The sequence below is a fragment of the Papilio polytes genome, unplaced genomic scaffold, assembly GCF_000836215.1.
Source record: "Papilio polytes unplaced genomic scaffold, Ppol_1.0 DF822067.1, whole genome shotgun sequence".
NCBI lineage: Eukaryota > Metazoa > Arthropoda > Insecta > Lepidoptera > Papilionidae > Papilio > Papilio polytes.
Window position 1 is genome coordinate 8,024,574 of NW_013527137.1, and position 23,772 is coordinate 8,048,345.

Below are 23,772 nucleotides of genomic sequence, written 5' to 3' on the forward strand. Positions count from 1 at the left end.
TTAGTAAGTATTTTTCTGCAATAGTTGCGTCTTCCTTTTGTTATGTGACTATGAATTTTATAACGGACAGTGGTAGAATTTAACTATAACGTATGTCACCGCCAGAATTTGAATTTCGCCATTTCAGTATCTGGCTAGAAACAAAATTGTAAAATTAAGTTTGACTGTACAGTTGAAATTGTGCAGGTGTAGGCAACATTTTAATTGTCAACAGAAATGTGTAAGTCGAGCCTAGTTATTATATTGTCTGACAAAATTCATAATCTGTCGGTGACATATATACTACTCGTGTACAAAAACATGACACCCAGTTTGATGACGTCAGATTTGAAATAAAATCTCTGTAAGTTCACGCATGGGTAGTATATAGGTTTTAAGTTGGGAAATGTACAAACATTCCATAATTATGTTAACTATTTTACTTCTAAATTTTTAACTTGACTGTTGTGCTTAAAATTGTACATCTTCCATATAAAAGTATTTAGTAGTTTCTTCTAACGTCGTCCAGTTAGCTTGCATATCTACGTTTCCATTGTCAAAACTTGTTTCGAAACGTGTTTCTGTCACTTTCATTCTTTTTGAAAGAAAGAGATGAAAATATGTCCTATATAACTCACATTGAATAAACACAATATATAAATATTTTGTCCAGTAGTAAATAAGGGTTAGTTATCGGCTCTGAGTAAAGTATTTTCCTTGTAGATTATCTGTGCAGTGCCAATAGTTAATAAAAACTAAATTTAGTCCGATATATTTGATCTGGTGGGTAACAAACTATATGACGTCGCCCTACCCCTGCCGACGTCATAAAATCCTAGTCATAGTTTGTCATTTATGTCACTATGAATACAGCAGCGCATCTCACCGGGCCAAATGTATTTGTCGGACTATACCATATAGATATAGTATATAATATGGAGTAAATAAGCTCATTTTTAGCATTTATTGTACATATGTATGGGTAATGTATGGAAACCATATTTTATATATTTTTGCATTGATATATTAGTTTGTTTAGGTGCCATAATACAATGCGTTAGAGCTTAAAATATTTACAAATAAATTGTTCCTTATATACTTTGACCTAGATCGACAATAGATTTGATGTAACATTTTTATAAACTCTTCCAGCTTTACAAATAAACGCGGTATGAAGTTAAACTTAGGAATAAACTGAGTATAAGCAAAATTTGTACTAATATTTGATTGTACTTAGTTTCCTAAGTTCAACTTTATACCGCACTTATTTGTAAGGCTGTTCGAGTATTTACAATTTATTTAGTATTGTTTGGTAAATTAATTGTAAATACTTGATGTAAAAAGGTTTTAATTTAAAACATCCAAAATGATTTATATCGATTGTTGCTAGTAGATAAAAAGAAACGTACAAATGATTCTTCCATTAAATTATTTATATTACTTTTATTGGAAAGAAAGGCCTAAAATAGTGACATGGTTTATTAAATGAATGCTAATAACGAATTCGCACGAGCGCTTTTTTAACGCCGCGTTAAAACTCGGCATTGGTTCTCGAGCGACGAACGCTTTAAAATCACTCAAATTTCGTTCATCCAGTGCTTAAAATGCAATACTACACGATGAAAAACCGTAGCGTTTTAAAATCGCTGCCATATGAATGTACATGAAAATGCCTTAGTTCTTAACGTTTTTTTAGCGCGCGTTAAAAAAGCGCCCGTGCGAATGGAGGATAGAACTGGAATATGTCGCAGTAAATATCATTGCCGGGAAGTCCTACTTGAATAATGTTAGTATTCCTATATAAAATGTGTTTAACACTTTACAATAAAAAATGGCAATGTAATATAAGTAGATTTAATTTTAGAGTCGAATGTTAATGAATTTGTTATTCAGTAGAAAATGTCTAAATTAATGAATTGTACAATGTAATGTGTGATTACATATCTTTGTGTTTTACAATAAAATAAAAGTATAAGGGAACCAGAAGTGTGACAGAGATGGAAATCTCAACTCGCGTCACGTGATATCGAGTGCAGTGACATATATAGTCATCTCGCTCATACTCTATAGAAAAACAGAGACAGCATGAGTAATGAGTATCACAATTAAAACCCAGTTACAAGATTGTCGTTGAATTCATTTATAGTCTATGGTTATACAATAAAGTATTAGTTTGAAGATTATCCGTGGCCATAATTATTGTGATCCCGTCGCATTGTAAAAAAGATGACCCATTTGACGGAAAGAGTTATGTCTCTTATTTTAAAATCTGTAGTTGTAACTCTTTTCATTTGATGTGTGTCTTACGTTGTGTTAGAGTGAAAGAGATATATTGTTGAGAAAATAAGTATATATATATATATATTATAGCATGCAATGTGTAGAGTAGATATGTGTTACTAGGTTCTAGGACAATCTGCATTATACGAGAATATTGACCGATTATTTTTTGCATCACAAGTCAACATCACAAACCTTAAAATATATAAAAATATTTTTTCAAAGCGAATTCCAGTCTTATTAAAGATATTTTTAAATTATTGTTTCCACGTGTTAAATGCACAAAATATTTTAGATCTCATATCATAACTTTTAAGTAAAAGAATATTGGTAAATCTTTTTAGTGGAGATTGTTCTAGCAATAATAGTGTTGTTCAAACAAAAATTACTCTAATACCTTCATTTATACGCTTAAGAGAAATGAATTTATATGTATGTTGTTTGTTAGAGGTTAGAATTCGGGCCACGACTGAGCGAGGTTACTCGAGCAAGTTGCTGTAGACGATAAATGTAAATTTTCCTTTACGGGCCTAATGTCAAGCATAGAATATTTACAGAGCCGTTTGCGTTGTAGTAAATACATTGCTGTCTTGTATATTTGCTACAAACGAAGTTGTAAATAATGACATGTGATAGAATTGTTCGCGGAATCGTGCGCACGATGTAAAATCTTGTAAATTGCATAATAAATTGTGGTCGTTCTACATTTTTTTGAAGTAGTGTTGCCACACCGGAATTAAAATGACCATAGACTCTTGAAATTAGTTTATTTTTTTACATTGCAATTGTGTTATAGAATGTTAGCGACAAGTCATGAATTTATTAATGTGGGGATTATATAGTAAAAGATTTTATGGTCAGATTTTGTTCCTGAGATCTAAATGTAAGGAAAGACCACCTGTAACATAGTAGTTGTAAATATAGCGCTGAAGCGAATGGATGCATAGTACCATACATTATATACACGGTTATAAAATGGTCGTTTTATTTATCTTTACCTTTCAGAGATTAAGGTAATGTATAGAGGAAGCGTATTTGACACTTCATTAGAAACATTTTTCACATCACACTAGCGCTACCTGGTGTCCGATACCCAAAATCACAAAAAAAAACTAACGTTATCGGTTGCTGACACACATTTTTCTCGTACTAACTTACACTAAATGAACATCAGGTAGAACTTAACTACTCAACTTCAGATGGTGCTTATTACAATATTTTGAAGGTTCTAGAAATATGTAAATTTCATTTCAAACAATAACAAACGTGCCGGCGTTTCAAATTCCACCACAGAGTACAATACGTAGAAAAAGAGGGGCCAGTCATGGAATATTTGTTAACAAAACAGCTATCGCCATCTATCTAACCCATAGACTAAATATTTACAATATCCGTATCCGTATTGTTTGCTTTTTAACTATTTTTGATGTGTTCTGTATTCTTTAAAGTTATTTGTTTTCATCTACCACGGGAGGCAGTCCCCAAAAAAAAATTTAAAACTCTGGAACTATAAAGCATTTTCATATTTTTTAGCCCTTAAATTCATGATTTCTTTATATTATTAAGAAATAAATATTTCAGAATAGGTTTTGAGTCACAGATTAAGGGAACAATAATTTAAAAATGTCTGTTACCTATATAATGTACGAGACATATTGTGTTTACTGAAGAGCTGATTGACCGCACAATTGATTGACGTAACAATAGTAATATGAGAACCGGACACAAGATTTGAGTGAAATAAAACACTGAGTAATTATTTAGATTTATTACAAAACTTTAACTTTATAACAATTCAGCTAAAACTGTAATAACACGTAATGTGACAGGAAAACAAACATTATTTGCTACATTTAAATGTTATTCTATCTCAATAGAACTTACTTCAGAAGCATTAGAACATGAACATTACAAATTGCATTGTTACACTGCCTTTGGATGGAAGCTTAATAAAAATATTTCGATGAAAATACATTAACTCAATGATAATATAAAATACTTGATTATTCTAATCTAGCAAAACTACCATATTAATAATTTAAATTCAACTAATTTCTTAGTTTGGTATTTTTAATAGTATTAGCAAACATTTACATTTCATATTTATTTGAAATATTTTAGCTAAAACAAATCTCGGACTAAAAGCTTAGAACATTAAAAATGAAATAACTAGGAACCACATTGTTCAAATATTATTGACATTGTCTACAATTGGACAAAAAAGTTAAATTGGTTATTTTTTCTTTCATAATGCTTCTGCCGTGAAAACTGACGCAATTTGACAGTCAACTATACTTTGTTTCCCGTTAGACCATTCAGCCAAAATCCATTTGGGTTTTCCCATAAGACAATTGGTCCAACAGCTTTTATTTGAGCAATAACTGTCATGTTCCACTTTCATGTCATCTTAATTTCATACTTTTGTTAATCTTAATTTCTTTTTAAAGAATGGATTGATGGGTGACGGTGTTGAAGGTTTGAGGTTAGTTTTTGTCGGCTGCTTGCTGCTGTCAAAAGGTATGTTCGGACTCTGTCTTACACTTTTGTAATAATCCACAGGTGCTTGGGCTCCGTTATTTTTTAAAACAAATTTAACTTTCTTCGGAGTATTTAATGATAGTTTCGCGTTGATTGATTTTGCACCTTTCGGTGATATTTTAGTTTTGTTGTTTTTTACTTTGTTTACTACTAATGTTGCTTTTGTAGGTTTCGATGGAGGCTTTTCTATTACTTTTTGCGTTTCTGTATTTTTCTTGTCTTTTTTGTCTGTTGTTTTTGCATTTTTACTATTTTCCTTATTAATTAAATTATCTTTTTTCTTTACTACAGCTACTTGCGTCTTGTCTTTACTTTTCTCTTTATTAGGTTCTATTTTCTTATTATCTCTTCTTAGTTTTTGTTTCTCTTTGACAGCTCCATTAAGTTTTATTACCCCCTTTTTCGTATCAGATGGCTTTTGTGCTTGTTGTTCTTTTTTGTCAATTTTCGTTTTCTTGACATTTTCTACTTTTTGCTCTTCCAGTTTTCGCTTCTTGTTTGGCCTCTTTTTATTTGCAGGTTTTTTATTTAATGTGTTATTTTCTTTCTTTTCTTTATAATCGGACTTTGTTTCTTCTATATTCCAATCTCCATTCTGTAAATGTTATGTTTTTAAAACATAAGAATAACAAAAAACTTCCATTAGTCAGTTATTTTACATCTTTACTAATATAATAAAGAGGATAGATTTGCTATAAATCAAAAAGAATTGGGCTGATTTGAAAAAATATTTCACCATTAAAAAGATACGTTATCAAAGATCAATAGGCTATGCTTTTTTTAGTATTTCTTAATTGCAAACAGCTCGTGTTTAACATGAAAAATTCGAGAATAAATTTAATACAGACATATTTTATTATTGTTGAATACAACTTACAGTAGCCTCCACTGGCTCTTCGACTGATTTTACATCCTCGACTATACTCAGTCCAGCGCGACTTTTTGCTAAGAGACGTTTTCGATGTTTACGACTCAAACCTGAAAAGGAAAGTAACACATTAATGAAATAATTCAACATAAAAAATGTACTGTTCATACTAAAAGAAGGTATTTTGTATATAATAAGATAAAAATAAAAATTTAGTAGTCAATAAATTGTATAAACTTTTGGATTATAAATATAGTGAATTTGATGTCTTAAAAGTCAGTATGTATCTGTAACATTTGTAACATATTATGTACGTTTTTTATGTTTATTCAACATGTGGGTGTTCTTGTGAATGTTTGATAAAATGAAATAATTATTTCATTTATTTAGTGAATAAATAAATAAAAATAAATAAAGGACGTTAAAAATCTTTATTCGAAATTATAACTAAAAAATGTTAAACGAAAGATTTTTTTCTATATTTACTCCTTACCTCGTAGTGCCAGTTCATCAGCGGAGGTGACAAGTCTTTTCTCCAAGTCTTTTAATTGCTCAGCTGCCTCCGAGAGTTCAGGCAGCGCAGCATCCTCCACATCCTCCATAAAATCCGTGTCTTTGATTCGCAGCGGGTACACATTGTTGCTTAGTTGCTCGAAACTTGAAATATACAAAGAATAATGAATACTAATCATTAATCATTTATTCTCGTAGAGGACAAACTACAGAAGTTAACATTCCAAGAATTTGGAGTTTAAGGGCCTGTCCCATCAAATTGTCAATTGTCTGATAACAATCTAATGTGTAAGATGATGGAAATATTGCTTTTTGTTCCCTTATCTGACAGTGACGTTATTTTAAGCTATCTGAGCCATTATCAGTGAGTGATGGGACAGGCCCTAAGTATAGTTCATCATAAAGACATACTTAAATGTTGTTTTTAGTTTTGGGTTGTTAAAGGAGTCGCTTAGTATGATTCGTCATACAAAATCTAAATAAATTGACAGAAAACGTTCTTTAATAATTTTTAACATAGTTTTAAAGTACTGTTGGGGAATATGTCTGTGTTCCACCTTAAAAGCTAGTAATTTCAACATTTTGTGCACATTGAGACATTGAACAACCAAAAGGTCGCAGCGTTTTAATTAATTCGAAGAAGTGACTAGTGACATTTCTTTTTATATTGTTTGCAATTTAATTCTAAATTATTTTTTAAAACGGATTGCATTTTTCTATGAGTTCTACACGGCGTATTTCCGTGATTGTACATTTACCGTTCTATGCATGTTTTAGCTCTTTTATATGCTTTAGATGTACGGCAGAGGGTGTCGGCCAGCCGGCGCAGCTCCGCCGCCAGCAGCGCGCCCGGCACTCCCAGCAGCGGCAGCTCCACGTCCACTTTGCCCGCGCGAGGGTCCAACACTGGGGCTCTGGAATATAATATTTGTTAAGTCAATACCTCAGTCCGCTAGCAGGCGCCCGTTTTTAAAGTTAACAGTAAATACAAATTACCGATTATGAAAATAAAACAAAACTATATAAGCTATTTTTTTGCCGATATGGAATTTTGAAATTATAAAAAATCTACATTCACCGGTATAGCTGTCACTCCCTTATTGTCAAAATGGCGTTTTCAAGATGAGTATACACGAAAAAGGCCAATAAACTGATATGTGTATAAAAATTATAGATACAAATATGGTAGTGGTCATTTCACTATTCTAGACAGTATGACATATTAAAGATAATAAGTAGTTACATAGTTTATACAGTGGTAGAGCCTGCTTTATTATCTTCGCACGAATGGGCCGGTTTGCCCGGTGAAATAACACGACCACACAGAAGACAGGCGTAAAGTGGGAGCAATTCCGCGTTTCGTCTGACGAGTGTGGTGCCGGAGGCTCAATTAAAGTCGTTTTCTCTTACCACCCTCTTATAAGGAAAGGATGGGGAGGATAATTGGATTTGACTGCAGAGGAGACGCATAGGAAGGGGAAATATCGTCTTTATGTGCGTCTCTTCTTTCGTTTAAAGGTAGGCAACGAATTGTGGATGGGTACAGGTGTGTCAATGGAAATACAATTTTAACACTGAACTGTGTTGGTACGTTTTCACCGTATAATGGTAGTCCTAATATTTTAAAATAATAATGTATGTCTTACTTTTCAGATTTATCATCATCGTCATTTTCATCATTATCCTCATCATCTTCATCGATCACCATCTCCAACGCATCCGGCCCGCCTGCCGGACAACCCATCTATTGACAAAACAAATTTATATTTAACCATAATACCATAAACCATGTTATACATAAACAAACTTAGTAACATACCCTAATGCAAATTAAAAGTACAATTAAAACAGCCACAAGATAAAATAAAAATAAAATAGAGAAAGGGAAATCATTAACCATTACAATCATTTCATATAACATACATATCTTACTAATATTATAAATGTGAAAGTTTGGATGGATGGATGTTTGTTAGAGTTTGTAGCATAAACGGCTAAACGTATTTGGATGAAATTTGGCACAGATGTAGAGCATAGTCTCGAAAAATACATAGGCTACTTACTTTAGTTTTTTTGTATACCACGCAGACGGAGTCGCGAGCGATAGCTAGTTCAGTTGTTTTTATGGCACAAAAAACCCATACACATATATTTTTTTTAAATCATGTCAAAGATTAAAAAGAAAAAGGGAGCAGGTTACATACCTGTTGCCAAGCTTGTTCCTTCGCCGAGTACTGCAGGCCGAGGTCCGACTGTCGCAGTAAGGCGGTGAGGAGGGCACGCGCAGCGTTCGCCGCCGCCGCCTCGCCGGCGCACACCAGCCGGAAGTACGGCCGCAGCAAGCATACTAAACTCTCATCGGGGATCTTACCTTGTGATACCTACAAATACAATAATGTTACTATATGACATAGTAATAGGAAGGGGAAATGTCCTCTTTATGTGCGTCTCCTACTCCGTCAATTAAGGGTAGGTAACGCATCTACAGTTGTGGATGTTTATGGGCAGTGGTCACTTTCCATTTTGGTAGATTCAGGTGGCCACTTCTTCGTTTGCCACCTTATATTATTAAAAAAAAGGGGGCAACGGTTTCCGCAATTCCACCTCTAGCGTGTATTTTGCGTGAGAACAGGACATGGATTACTCCAGCCAACACAGCTCTCCGAAGAACCCAAGCAAACCTTTGATATTGCTGTTGATCTATATGATATAAGCAAGCAGCTTTCAGGATTAAGATTAAAAGACAATTACTTTAGCCAATTCTTCGAGGAAACAATCGGTGAAGTGCAGTATAATAGATAACGCATTCCGAGCATATGATGGTGTTTGAATCGCTAATAAACCTGTAACAAACATAATTATAAAACAAAATACACTCGCTACCAAAAGAAAGATTAATGAGTTTTATCAAATTAAATACCATCATCTGCAGATAACATTTCACTGTACAAATTGCAACTATCTATGCTCCAGTTGCAACGTAGAAGGCAGCGTAAACTGCCACGCAAATATCTACGCACCAGCTGGAATTATAAAATATTTTTTAAAATATGTCTCAGGTTTAAATAAATGTTTCAGTGGCTTGTCATCGGCACATTGCCTTTCATAGCCCCCAATATAATTTGTACATACAGTCTACCAGACTATGTTGTATATCTGTGTCAAATTTCAGCAAGATCCATTGAAAAACAGATATCTAAGCATTTATAATATAAGCATGGTACATAAGGTACAGTTGAAGAAACTCGCTGTGTCCCATTACAGGAAAAATTAATTTTTTTTTTGGTAACGTAAATTCCACCTTTTCCTACTAATAACTAATTAAATAGCAGCAGGTGGTGCAAACAAAGGTGTTATAATAAAATGAAACTAACTTTGCCTGACTGACTTTTATTCATACAGACATATTTAAAATCTGTATTGTATTGATTTTTAAGGGTTTTTGTAAACTAAGGCTTGTAAACTAATTTGTAGCTTAAGGTGGAACACTGCCGGTTTCTCCAAGTGTACATTAACTGAAGAGCACACTTATTCTGAATATGCCAAATCAAATGAGAGAAATTGTAACTTTTTTAAATCTTACCATCATAAATTTATCAATTCTATGTTGGTCAATTCCATACCATCCAGTGGCTAACATTTTGAAGCCAGCCTTGGTCATGAGCAGCGCATTCTTTATCTGTTCTGGCGGGAACAGATCTAATATCCCGGCTATATTGTCGCATAGTTCTTCCTGTAAAATAAATATACCACATGTTAATTTTTGATGTGTTATATTATGTTGAAAACATATCTTATTCTTTTCAAAATCAAACAAATGTTTTGTGATTACGGGGGAGGCATATAATCCAGCAGGGATTAAAATAGCGCTGATTATTACGATTATCAAATCAATAATAACTTTATTAGTTACTTTTCTGTTACTTTGACAATTACTTTTGTTTTTTTTTAGTTTTTTCACCTTGGGCAATGCTTTGAGATAAATGTGGGCTTTACCTGTATTAACGGCTTGTCCGACATCCATACAGCATAGAACAAGCCCTTCCACACTCTGAAGAAGTCATCCTCTTTGAAATCTGCAATTTATAAAGTGTTATTGTTTGAGTTGCCGTTTTTATACAATAGTTTTAGGTTATGCCTTGTCTCTTATTTAAATTTTAAACACATAAATAATATTTAACGCAAGTTTAGATTACAATGAGGTTTTGTGACAGTTCCCCAAGTTTTGTTTTAGAGGTTATGTTTGACAACCCCACATGTTTTCTGCATCAACACAAAGTATGAATTATTTACATACCGTATCCTTTCTCGAAGCAATTAAGTATCCATTTTTTTAGCGCTTTCAATACACGATCTCGTGTTTTCTTCTCGTTAGACGAGAGAAATTTAGCGAATTTGAATTCCTGTGCTATGACAAGAATACGTTCTTTTTTATTCTTTTCAATGGGCCTTTTCTTGGATTTTTGTTTCTTAGTTTTCTTTTTGTTGTTAGTTTTCATTTTATTAGTTATTCTATAACGTTTAAAATTAACCCACTAGGTATGATACGAAATTAAAAATTTATAAACGAAAAACTCGCGACAACGTATGGTTTTTCGAAAATCAACTGACGTTTAGAGATGGGCCTCGAAGCGTTGATTCTATGAACTAGTTGAATTCACAGTGGAACACCCTTCAACCGGTGAGTTTTTTTAATCAACAATGAATTTAACGAATTAGAAAATTCGATCGACTTATTCTTACGCAATCTGTTTTGGATATCACTTTTATTATTTATTTATTTGTAATAGGAGGCCAACGTATCATATGAAACAAGTTAATGTATAAACAATTTAATGTATAATCCTCAGGATTACGATCTGTACTGAAATAATATATTTTTGAATTCCAGTTTTAATTAAACTTTTTTTTATGTATGATTAACTAGTTGTTAAAATCTAATATAATTAAAATATTGAAAGCAGAGATATATAACACAGTTTATTTAATTATATTATACTTCACGACAGATATTTATGACATATTACATTTTTTCTTAATTAATTTTTTCACGTCACTTTACAAGTGTCAATGTATATGTTTTTTCTTCTTTTTTCATAAAAGAGTTTTCATGTCAACTTCAACAAAATCAACAAGAGGAAAGAAGCAAATCAACTGTTTCATTTCGTTGACGCCAAATCGGTCAACATCCCTACTTTGCTAAACGTCACGGAGTTAGATCACAGCATTTAGTCTGACGTTACGTAGTTAGAGACCTATGTAACTATGTAGCTTGGCACAACTTGCCAATCTTTATACTTGTATGTTGGATGATTTTAATAAAAAGGAGATTAAAAGAAACAATCATGGAGCAATAAGCATCGTTTATTATCAACAAAACCATACAGCATTATAATATAAATACAGGCACTTTACGTAGTAAATTCTGTTAATAACAATCACATAATAAAACAATAACAGTATCGCAGTTCATGAGTTGGGGAATTGGAAAATAGATATGGGTATAAATAAAAAACATTTGAATTACGACATGATAAATAATTGTACAGAAATTTGGTTCACTTTGAAAGCGTCTAAGACTGGAAAAAACGCGCATTCTTGTAAATTGACCAAAAAATATTACTAAAAACCTTGCATTTTATTCGTTTGTTTCCACTTATTGAATTTATACAAAAATATCATTATCATTGAAAAACTCGACATCAGTGGAAACTAACCTTAAATTATAACATTTTATTAAACTCCACTACACACCTTCAGTATTATGTGTAGTTAAATCGTACATGTGTACTGTACTATACAGTTAAAACTAAAGGTGTGTAACTGGCTTTACAGTTTCTGGAACAATCTTTATAACACACATGTACAGATTAAATATTGGTTGGTAAGAAATTAATAATACTCTTATCATAAAAGTAGGAATTGTTAAATTTAAAAATTGATTGCATAAGAATAGCATTTATTGTCTATCATTGTACTTTTTTATGTTTAATATGTTATATCCGAAGTCTGCAGTCGTTTCATATATTTCATTATATAACAAGTACATATATTGATGTATGAAAAAGTCTGAAGAAGCCGTAAATAGTTAAAAATAAAGAGAATACTAGTTTAGTAAATAAATTGACCGCATTTAGTTTATTTTTTTGACAGTTCAGTGTTAAAATAAGAAAGTTGAGATCCTTAAAAAATTTGCAAGCAATAAATTTTAGAATTGTTTTTGTTTATTGTTTATAATAAAATGTAATTTAAATCTATTATAAAAGATTAAAGCCAATTTGCCCCATACTGTTTAGAATCAACAAGCGCCTTAGCATTTATTTACAATAAAATATTCTTTTTTATATAAAATATATTTATAAATCTCATTGTTATATTGGAATGATTGACAATTGCACTTAAGTTTATAATAGATGCTTTTATTTCTTAAAAATAGATAAATTTCAACAATAGACGTTTTAACTTATTTTTTTTATAATTCTTGGCACTACAACATGCCTGCATTAATTCGCTTAAGTAGTAAATATAACCTAAGTTAACATGTTTCATACAACAAATGGAAATGAAATCTCCGGACGAGTCGGCGGCTAGTTTAAGTTTGCTATTTATTTTGTTCTAGTAATTCTTTTAAAATTAATTAATCATCAGAAAGCATTGATAAAGGATCTTTAACTACAGTTTCTGTTTTCGTTGATTTGACTTCTTTAGGTTTTTTTGATAAACTTGGTCCTGAAAATCATATATATTTATCGGTTTCAGTATTTTTTTTTAATTTAATTATTTTACATGGATGGATGTTTGATAGAGTTTGTAGCCTAACGACTGTACGGATTTCAATGAAATTTGGTATAGACATAGAACAAAGTCTGGAAGAACACATAGGCTACTCACTTTTGTTTTTTTTTTAATACCACGAGGACGGACTCGCGGGCGAAAGATAGATTTGAAATATTTACGAATATAGTAATAATTAAATCAATAATTATCTTAAAAAGTCTTAGGTAATTTACATTTAAAAATATTTCAATTGACTTTTTTGTCAGTGTCTAAAAATAAATTAAATTTTACCTGTACTTTTTCCGCCGCCAAAGAGATCATCTCCGCTGTCGTCATCAAAAAGCGACTTTTTTACTTCCACTTTAATATTCGTTTTCTTTACTACAGACTCTACAGGTTTCTTACTATTGTTCCCAAAAAGCTCTTCATCACTATCAGATCCGAATATATTTTTAGTATTCGTAACAACTGGTTTTTTATTGCAAAATAACTCACTTTCCTCATCACTCATATCATCAAATATTGACGCTTTATTTTTTGTTTTTTGGAAGTTATCTGTTTTTACGGAAGAATTAACAGTTTCTTTTTCAATGTTATGTTGTCTGTTCTCTTTAGTTAAGGATGCATTTGAAGTAGTTTCTATTTTGGAAGACTGTATTTGTTTAAATATATCATCATTATCAAGAACTGCAGTATTATTAACCGGTTGTTTGAAAATTTCATTAGAATTTTGAGTACTTGCAATATCAGGGACTTTGTCCGTCTTGACGTTGGTAAAAATGTCTTCGTCGTTTAAAATATATACAATTTTAGATTTAACATCTCTTTCTGTACTTTTTTCAATAGTTTTATTTGATATATCGACTGTTTTAGTTGTACTTTTTGGACTATCTATTGAACTAGAGTTGTCCGTTGAATCTGTACTACCGAAATCGATTCCAGATTTCTTAACCGCCTCACGTCTAGCTCTTCTAGTTGATGGTCGTCTTTTTACTTGAATTTTAGCTCGTTCTTTAGAAAGTTTATTGTTAAGAAGCTCTGAATCCGCGTCACCTTCAAAACTGACGGATTTTACAAGTGTTGGTTCATCTATGTCAGTTTGTTTGTCACCATCTGGAACAGATACCACTGATCCGTCAGTTTCTTCGATAGGTTTTGACTTCTTTGGCGAAGCACCTGGTAATAACGTATTGACATTGATATTAAAACTCATAGGTTTAAGTTTTCCAATAGATTTTCTAGGACTGTCAATATCGTCATTCACTTCTACATCAATTACTTTATCTTTGTAAGCACTTGTTTCTAATTCATCGTCTATTGTTGTTTGTTGGTTGCATAAAACAGGAATTTCAGATTCAAGTTGTTTGAATAACTCTGGTTCATTGATTTCATTTCTAGGTTCTGGTGGAAAATCTATATCGATAGCTGGAGGTTCATCACTAAATATCCTAAATAAATTATCATCTTTAATCAAGGAATTTACGTCAGGTTTTTCATCGGAAATCACATCATCTTTTTTGAAAAATAACGCCTCGTCGTCGGAATCATCGTCAAATAGCGCGTTGATGTTTTTACTCTTTTTAGGTTCTTTCGGTTTTTCGAATTCTGGAGGCACATCGGTGAACATATCGTTGAAAACATCAGATTCGGGAGACTGTCGTGTTGGTAATGACGGCAGAGGTGTATTTTCCATTTTAGTAGCGAATAAATCACTATCACTTTCGACCTTTACACTTGCAGAGTCCTTTGCATAACTTTCTAGATCATTCTTAGACGGGGGATCATTATCTATTTCTGGGGGATCTATTACTTCTTGACACTGAGAATATATATTATCTACTTTAATATCTTCACTTATATCAATAACTTCAGGTATAATGGTATCATCTAATTCCTCTAAGATGTCTTTGTTTTCTTTAATTTCATTGGTTGTATTGGATTCTCTATCTAAAACATTGTTTTCTTTTTTCTGGTTGTTCTTGAACAAATCATTAATTTCGTCATCATCAAATAACGCTGGACTTTGTTCTGTTGTTTGTTGTGTAGATTGGGGAGTCAGGAATACATTATGATTACTGGCAAGATTGTTATGGGCTGTATTATTTTTAATTTCACCAGCTTCTACTTTTTCTGAAGATTTATTTTCTGGCAGATTATAAATAGGCGGTGTATCTTTTTTATTTGTAAGTAATGTGGGAGAAAATAGATTATTATTATCATCATCTTCACTTAATAGTAATTCTTTGTTTTCTATACTATTTGTTTGTATGGTTTGTTTATTATTAACTACGTCTTTTTGAACTTTAGAAAATATATCATCATCGCTATCATCACCAAAAATACTTGTAACGTTTTTCTTATCTTTAATTGCATTATTTATTGTAACTTTACTTATAGAAGGTTCGATATTAGATTTTATAGGAATATCAGAAAACAAATCATCATTGTCACTATCAAATAATTGTTTTGCTTCATAACTAGTGTTTTTAGATGCATTTGTTGTTTCACTGGCAACTGTTACATTAGCAAATAGATCATCATCATCGTCAAATATTGATTTTAGATTTTTATCAGCTTCTTTAATAGGTACTTTAATATTGTCTGAAAAAATATCATCAATATCATCGAAAAGGTTGTCACTAAAAAGGTCTTTATTTTCTTTTGGTATTGTTTCTTTTTTTGTTTTTGTCGTTATGTTTTTAATTTGACTAGGCTTATTTTTACTGAATATATCTTCCAAGATGTCTCTTTCAGGTTTCTTTTCGTTAGTCTCTGGTTTCTGTATTACATCTTGTATCTCATTTTTCGATTTCTTTATTGCTGTTTCTGGCTTTTCTGATGGTACATTTTCAGTATGTTTAACTTGTGTGGGTTTTTGATTATTTTTGAACATTTCTTCATCGCTTTCATCTGAACTATAAGTTTTTCGGTTACGTTGTAAAATCGAAGCTCCAATACTTTCGGTACCTTTAAGAGATCCAAAAACTGAGATTCCGCCGATTGGTTTCTGTAAAAGGAAATAAGAATTATGTTTGACATTCCAGACCTTATGTTGCACAAAATAAGGTATAAATTACCTTATCTTTAACACGTTCAGGTTCCTCCACATTCTGTTTAATAGTTTCTTGTTCAGTGTTAAATAAATCATCATCTTTACTACTAGAATTGTTTAGGTCACCAAATAAATCTTCGTTTAATTGACTTTGATCTTTACTTGTACCGACAGTTGGTTTATTTTGGTGTAACTCCGCAAATATGTCATCTTCATCGTTGGAATCATCTCCATCTGATTGGTAAGTATCATCCAGAGGAGGAGGTTCGTCGAAGAATATTGTAGCTGGGGAAAAAAAACAAATAAATATGTTTTTTTTTATTCAACATCAACGGACTCTTGGTCGTACTCTTTTTGCGCAGTTTATATCTTTTATTCTTTTTTTTTTGTTGCCTAATCCTTATTACATTAATGAGTTCCTTTTTTTTCTATTGTTTTATATGCATATTGTTAAGAACAAATTAGTACCGTGCTGTAGAGTTGGCGCAACTCTAGATTATCGTCATAAACGTCACGTCCCTAGCTGACAGCTGTCAATGTCACTAGAAGGATGGATATTGGCGCGCATGCTAAGTCCGGAAAAGTGTTGCTCTGAGTTTAAAGAGACAGTATCAATTAAATAAGTTGTCTAAAAATATATAAATTTTTTTCTTTTTTTTTTCCATAATTATGGAAAAAGAAACATGTTTAAAAGATTTGACTTGAACGATTTAAAAAGAAAAATTATCTACAGCCTGGTCACCTTCTTTAATAATTAACGAAAATTGGTAATAACCGTTACTTTTAAATTTCAACGGATCAAAATAGCGTTAACCAACCAGGTGACTGCATTGACGATACTAGCGCCACTAATTCACAGATATTTTAATCGATCTATAAATAAAAACTAGTCTATGTGACTATTTTAATAAAGCATTTAATTTTAAATATAAACGCAAGATTAGGGATATTACTTACAAGTTGGAGGTTTTTGTGGTTTATAAACGTGAGCTGGAATTGGCTGTGGTTTTATTAATTCCGGTTCCATCGTTCTCACTGGGATCTGAAAATACATGGTTTTATTATATTACAATAGCCTACCTACAGTTCTATTTACTTAATCTACTTAAGTAAAGAATAAATATATAACTAGTTTTTACCCATGTCTTCGTACGCGCGGATCTAAAAACAATTAATCTATGTGTTATTCCAGACTATGCTCTATAAATGTGCCAAATTTAATCAAAATTTGCAAAGCCGTTCCGGATATACCTTCAACCAACTATCCATCCATACTTTCACATCTTAATATTATAAATGCGAAAGTTTAGATGGATAGATGTTTGTTAGATTTTATAGTCTAAACAGCTAAACGAATTTTGATAAAATTTGTCATAGATGTAGAATACAGTCTGGTAAAACACATAGGATTTTTTAACAGTGGTAGTGCCCGCTTTAACATCTTAGCACTGCAGGACCGGCACGCCCCCAGTAATTCCACGACCACACAGAAGACAGGCGTCAAATGCAAGCAATTCCGTGTTTCGTCTGATGAGTGTGGTGCCGGAGGCCTAATTTAAATCCCTTTCTCTTTACCACTCATTTTCTTATAAGGAGAGGATGGGAAGAGGAAGTGGATTTGACGGAGGAGGAGATACACAGGAAGGGGAGATATACTCTTTATGTGCGTCTCCTCTGTCGGATAAGGGTAGGCAACGCATCTGCAATTGCGGGTGTCTATGGGCAGCGGTCGCTTCGCCATTTTGGCGGATTCAGGTGACCGCTTGATCGTTTGCCATCTTATGTTATAAAAAAAATGGAATCGTGTGCGCAAGCAATTATTAAATATTAGTAAGATATATGTTATGTGTACCTCAGGTAAGTTTCCCCCTAATTTTCTTGCTAACTCAGCCGCGATGTTCGCTTGACTGACTGGCGGCGGGCCGCTGCGCTCTGACTCCACCATACTACTACTTGATGATATCTATAAGGAATGATCATTAAAATTATCTAAATCTATACTATTATAATAAAGCGTAAACACACACTTCTTTGTTCCCTAAGATCTCTTTTAATAAAAATAAAAAATTCTTCTTTTAATAAAAGGCCCTACACTTACGTCACGCTTTAGGCTATGTTTTCACGCCATTAAACTTAGGGGGTAAACATTTTTGATATAAAGCCTAATGTGGGAAAGAGACCATTAGTTGCTGCCAACATCTAGGAAGCAAGGTTGCTATGGTTTGTCATCATGTCATGTCATTTTGACATTAGCAATTGATAATTTGACACATTTAAACAATAAATTTATAATTTCATGCGAATGAAGCCGCAAGGGAACAGCTAGTATGTTATAACACGTAGAATTAAAAAAATTGTAAGGTTTTTAGGCATAACAAATTAAAAAAATCTCGGACTCGGTCTATGTGAATGGACCCTTATATATGTTAAAGAAAACCTCGTGTTCAAAATTAAAAAATTACGTTTAGTTATAGTAAATTATGTTATGCGCAGTTCATTTTAGGCTAGTAATTTGGTCAAGCACTGAGTAATTTAGCCAAAATACTCTATAAAGGGTACATTTAGCTATATTCTCTATATTACCGTTCTCTGTGGTATATTCAGTCTGTCTGTTGGTACATCGGAATCAGATTCCGACTGCGAGTACTGGTCTGGCTGAGCCTCGCACGCTTTAGATGTGGAACTATCGCTGTCACTGTCTTCTGCTATCAGACCTGTAGAATAAGAAACAATCTTACATTCTTTGTTTGTAACTTAGAATGAAGACTAGCAACGCGCCATAAATTTACCACAGATGGGACAAGTTTTCAGCCTATTTGTTAGAAAATCAACGTACACTTTTAGATGGGTTGGAAATAAATATCCTCGAGTGTCGAGGGGGCAAATGCTAAATTTATTATGTGTAATAATAATTGTTGCTCGTGAATTCGTGCCCGCGTGAAATTAAAAAAATAATAAAAAACGTAACTTTTTAATGGTGAAAGAATTCATGAAATCGGCTCAGTAGTTTTTGAGTAATTTCAATATATACAAATTTACAAATATTCCTTCTTCATAATATTATATTATTACATGGTTTTTAATACCGTTTTATAGATTAAGGATCTGTCCCACCACTTAGGTGGGACAGATACTTAATTTCATAGAATCTTACAATAAATTGATTATGTAGGTAGTCATAAACTGACTTACCAGCATGCCATTTTCTCTTCCACGCCTCAGATCCTATGATATGAGGCAAAGGTCTATGCAAATATAAATCCTTTGGTTTGAATACCATTCTGAAAAGAGGTTAACAATCAGTTCCATATAACTCCGCTAAGGGCCTTTGAGCCTACACTAAAGATTGACCAGGCTATAGCTAACTGTGTACTCATTTTTTTTATAATATTAAGTAAGCGACCGCTGCCCATGAGCATCCGCAATTGCAGTTGCGTTGCCTACCCTTAATTGACGGAGGAGACGCACATAAAGAGGACATTTCCCCTTCCTATGCGTGTCCTCCACCGTCAAATCTACTATTCCTACCCATCCTTTCCTCTTAAGAAAAGGGTGGAAAGGGAAAGGGACTAAAATTAGGCCTATGGCAACACATTCATCAGACGAAACGCGGCATTGCTTCCACTTCACGCCTGTTTTCTGTCTGTTGTGTTATTACACCGGTTATTACACCCATTTGTGCGAAGATGTTAAAGCGGGCTCTACCACTGTTAAATTTACCCTCCACAAGCAATTATTATAATTAATTTTCACCTCACTAAAAACAAAAACAAAAGAAAGTAACCTATGCATTCTTCCAGACTGCATTATGTATGCCAAATTTCATTGAGATCCATTCTGCAGTTTAGGTTTCAAACTCTAACAAACATCTATACAAACTTTGCATTTACAATATAAGTACAGTAATATTCTTGTATCACATACCTTCCATCATCATCATCTGTGTCAGAATCACTCTCACTGTTCAGTATTCTGACACACTTGTGCATTGACTCCAATGTCTTTAGACTTTGTTTTAAGTTTGACATTTCCGACTCTGGGTCCTTTGTAGTTTGCGGCTATAAAACAATCAGGCATTTATATTGTAACATCTAGAAGATATTAAAGGTATACAGATGCTGTTGTTTCATAAAATGGCAGTTTTAAAATGAAGACAGTTTCATAGTTATATTATCTATACATATAATAAAATTGGAGTGTCTGTTTGTAATATCAAAGGAAAAATTTCAGATTTCGAGAAGATACATTTGCGTTGATGATAACGTAAATCGAATTAAATTTTTTTTTTCTGCCTGTCTGGTCGCAAGCCGCGTTTGTTCTGTAATCTCCAAAACAGCTGGGCCGATTTCTACCCGCTTTTTACTGAAGGGTAGCTGACATGGTCGGGCATATTATAGGCTACTTTTTTGTATTTCGCACTGTCAAAATGACCAGACCACTATGTCTGGAACGGATGGACCCATTTGGACGGGATTTTAATTGGAAGGTAGCTGGTAAAATGTAGATGCACGCAGGAATGTCATAGACGATTTTTTTTAATTCCACGCTAACAAAATTTGCGGGCAACAGCTCGTTTATACATATTAATAGTGTTTGTACGTAGTATTTAAAAGATATTTCTCACCTTACTTTTGATATCCTCATTAGTAACAATTATTTCATCTTCGTAAACTCTACTTTCAATAAACTGACTATTGCTCAGGGCCATAAACCTGTCCAATTATAACTAATAATTAATAATATTACTATTTAGTTAAGAATTAATATTAATAACTATACATTAAAAACACACAAATTCCTTATTGATAGAATGTTGTAATAAAAACATTATGTTTTTCTTCTAAAATACATAATAAATGTTAAATGTATTTGGTAAAATGAAAATATTTACTTGTTGTTGACATTCTGTAGATCAATATTAGCGCCATCAAGTGCATTCGTCATTTCCTCCAATTTTGTATTTGTTTCTTGACATCGAGACATTATTTTCTGCAAATTGTAACTCAGTTAATAAATTATATAACATTTAACAATGACAGACAGAAATACTATGACAATCCTCGACTTGTCCTTTTACCTAGTCTTCACAGCAGATAATCTTCCATACATCTCTATTACACATCACTTGAACTTACTCTCTTCTTGTTTATATTCTCTTGCACTAAGGTTTTACGAGTATTCATATTTACATCTCTCTTTAAGAAAAAAAATAGAAATTGAATGACAATACTCTTTGCAAATCAGTTAAACTGTATAGGTCCAGGAGTTCGCAAAGAAGTTGACATAAATACAAACCACTATTTATGAGATCATATTTACATACCCTTTTGTGTGTCAGGTTTTATTTAGTTTCAGTAAATCTATTTTACCTGATGAATATCTTGTAAGATGTTGAGAAGCTGCTTATCTCCAGCAAGGCTCCAGTGAGGAGCCATGCTGCGCAATGATGCAGTGTTAGCTTTATCCATTGTTTTCTGGAAATTGATAATTTCATTTTGCTACATTAAAAGCGGAGGTTCCCAGGTTTATTACCAAGTAATGTAACATCTAAGAAAAGCGATATAAATTCACTGCCACTTTTTTTAGAACCACTTTAAATATTTTCAAATAAGAATCATGGAAATGTTCCAAAAATTTACATTTTAATTAATCTTAGTATTTGTTTGTGAAACTTACCTACGCAATTTACAACATTACTCTTAGAAAGGCTGTATTGTGTAGCGATTTTATCTCAAATAATTATATGTTTCACTTTCTACTAACACATTCTATCCTTTACGTTTCAAACTAGAAAAAGTAATTAGACGACACTTAGAATTCACAAAACATAATCATTTCACTACGTTTTTAACAACATTTTAAATATAAAACTTCCACGCATTCCATTCATTTGCGTTAAACCAATGTAATAAATGCACTGTAATGTAGATAGAACTAAATGTTATTCTGATTGGTTAAAATTTTATTTAATTAAACTGGATTGTTGATAGTTTTTAATCAAAATGTACCTTAAATACAGGTGACAGTGACATTGACAACTTTCAATTTTGGCTGTTGAATGTTGCAAGCTAATTTTTTTAAAATCGTTTACAAACTTGAAATGCCATTTTAAAATCTTTTTAAATAATGACTTTTAAAATTGGATGATATTTTTCTCAATGCTAATACTATTCTTTAACTACATAATACAATCAAGAATATAAAATTATAACGATTACATTAAAAAAGTAGAATGAATATGGGTTAGCATTTTATTACGTGAGGAATACTGAATATGAAAATGTTTTTGCTTATATCCTTGTTTATTAATACACTAAACTCAATAACGTAAACTTTTATTAAAAACTTTATACTTTTTAACACACGATTTTGCATAGCGCAGTGCATACCATGGTCAGTAGCAAAGCGTATCGCGTTAGGTATAATCTTGTACAAGAAATTATGAACTGAATTTTCAATGCATTATTGCAGTACATTTCATGAGAATATTACGCGAATGACAGGAAGCATGGTTAATTTCCATTAGCAGTCATATCCGTTCAATACCATGATAATGTCGTGTGACTGGTCTTCTATTGCGTAGCTTACCACATTATTGAATAACTATACATATGTATGTCTACATAATAATTTGTATAAAAAGATCTCACGTTGCAAAACTGTCAAGTTTAATTTGAAAGAAATTTTTAAAGCTTTTCATTTTAAGTACATGAAAATAAAGATCACGTCCCGAAATCTGTTTTGAATATTCATTATATAAAATTCATCCCGCAATAAAACAGGAAAAACCTTGCCCACTATCACAGTTAGGGAACAAAAAATACCTCGTATCTGATCACAGCACGGGGTAAACGAAATTGTGAAGATATTTTGGGTCGCACGTGATTGGACAATGATGTTAGTTTTTACCAAAGAACAGGTAAAAAATTACATTGAACTATTTCGATATAACAGAATCACGTAGGCCCAGTTTAATGAAGTGATGTTTTAATTTTTTCGTAATACGCTTAATTATTTTTTTTTTACGAAACGAAAACGTGATGCAACCTGCATATAGCAGCGAAGAAATTCAAAGATGTGTGTGAAGTCAACCAACCCGCATTTGGCCAGCTTGACTATGCAGCTCCCTCGGTGGGGACGTATAGTGAGCTGGTGATGGTAAAAAATGTAAAACTAAAGCTTGTCCTGCCAGCTCCCTAAAACTTGGAAAAATATTTAGAGATTGGCCAATACAGATCTCCTAAGAATAGTTTTTGTATTCAAATCACAAATTCAACATTATTTGACTTGCATTCAAGTTTGCGCGTCTTATTAAGCCAGTAAAATAAAGCTGCTTTATATTAAAATTGCGTACGTAATAGAATTTATTATGGACATGACTCAGAATTCAAACTAGCGTTTAGTATAACTGAAAGTCTGCGTACCCTAGAGTTTAGAATAATCGCATAACAATGCAGTGAACAATTTATTTTCTGATGTGGTACAAGATTAGAGGCGGTTTAAATTTAAAAAAAAATTGGCCATAGTTATATTAGGTATACATAAATATTATTAACTAAAGTCGAAGAAGAAAAAGATGAATTCCTTAAAGGGCACTGTTCGAGTATTAAGCGACCCGCTGCAGGGTTGACCCTAGATAAAATATAAAAAACCGATTCATAGTGTTTTTGTTACGCTGTCATAAATTAAAAACATTGATTCTGGCCAGATAAAGTACACTGTTAAAATAATTTTCTTTGAGAATTCCTGGGTAACTTACCCAGGA

General features: G+C 32.4%; 2 protein-coding genes across 2 annotated transcripts; both read right to left on the reverse strand.

The window, feature by feature from the left end:
- Positions 1-4,012: 4,012 nt before the first annotated feature.
- On the reverse strand, positions 4,013-10,923 carry LOC106107129 (ribosomal RNA processing protein 1 homolog). The gene is made up of 11 exons (XM_013287835.1): positions 10,476-10,923; positions 10,175-10,254; positions 9,762-9,911; positions 9,099-9,201; positions 8,930-9,021; positions 8,383-8,559; positions 7,825-7,922; positions 6,937-7,092; positions 6,159-6,322; positions 5,675-5,775; positions 4,013-5,392 (listed from the first exon to the last, which is right to left on the reverse strand). Exons 1-11 carry the CDS (start codon positions 10,675-10,677, stop codon positions 4,673-4,675), a joined length of 2,043 nt encoding a protein of 680 aa, XP_013143289.1. The 5' UTR covers positions 10,678-10,923; the 3' UTR covers positions 4,013-4,672.
- A 601-nt stretch (positions 10,924-11,524) lies between these two features.
- On the reverse strand, positions 11,525-21,984 carry LOC106107128 (WASH complex subunit FAM21). Its single transcript, XM_013287834.1, has 12 exons — positions 21,684-21,984; positions 21,377-21,481; positions 20,899-20,996; positions 20,632-20,719; positions 19,932-20,065; positions 19,200-19,288; positions 18,591-18,721; positions 17,860-17,970; positions 16,965-17,049; positions 16,033-16,292; positions 13,247-15,962; positions 11,525-12,907 (listed from the first exon to the last, which is right to left on the reverse strand). Exons 2-12 carry the CDS (start codon positions 21,473-21,475, stop codon positions 12,816-12,818), a joined length of 3,903 nt encoding a protein of 1,300 aa, XP_013143288.1. The 5' UTR covers positions 21,476-21,481; positions 21,684-21,984; the 3' UTR covers positions 11,525-12,815.
- Positions 21,985-23,772: the final 1,788 nt, after the last annotated feature.

Coding starts and splice junctions, on each gene's coding strand:
- LOC106107129 (XM_013287835.1), bottom strand. CDS start 10,677: ATGAAAACTAACAACAAAAAGAAAACTAAGAAACAAAAATCCAAGAAA. Junction 7,093..7,824: donor GATGATGATAAATCTGAAAA/GTAAGACATACA, acceptor ATTATATTCCAG/AGCCCCAGTGTTGGACCCTC. Junction 5,776..6,158: donor TGATGAACTGGCACTACGAG/GTAAGGAGTAAA, acceptor TTTCCTTTTCAG/GTTTGAGTCGTAAACATCGA.
- LOC106107128 (XM_013287834.1), bottom strand. CDS start 21,475: ATGGATAAAGCTAACACTGCATCATTGCGCAGCATGGCTCCTCACTGG. Junction 20,066..20,631: donor ATGAGGATATCAAAAGTAAG/GTGAGAAATATC, acceptor ATTGTTTTATAG/CCGCAAACTACAAAGGACCC. Junction 17,971..18,590: donor TGAATATACCACAGAGAACG/GTAATATAGAGA, acceptor CATTCCTTATAG/ATATCATCAAGTAGTAGTAT.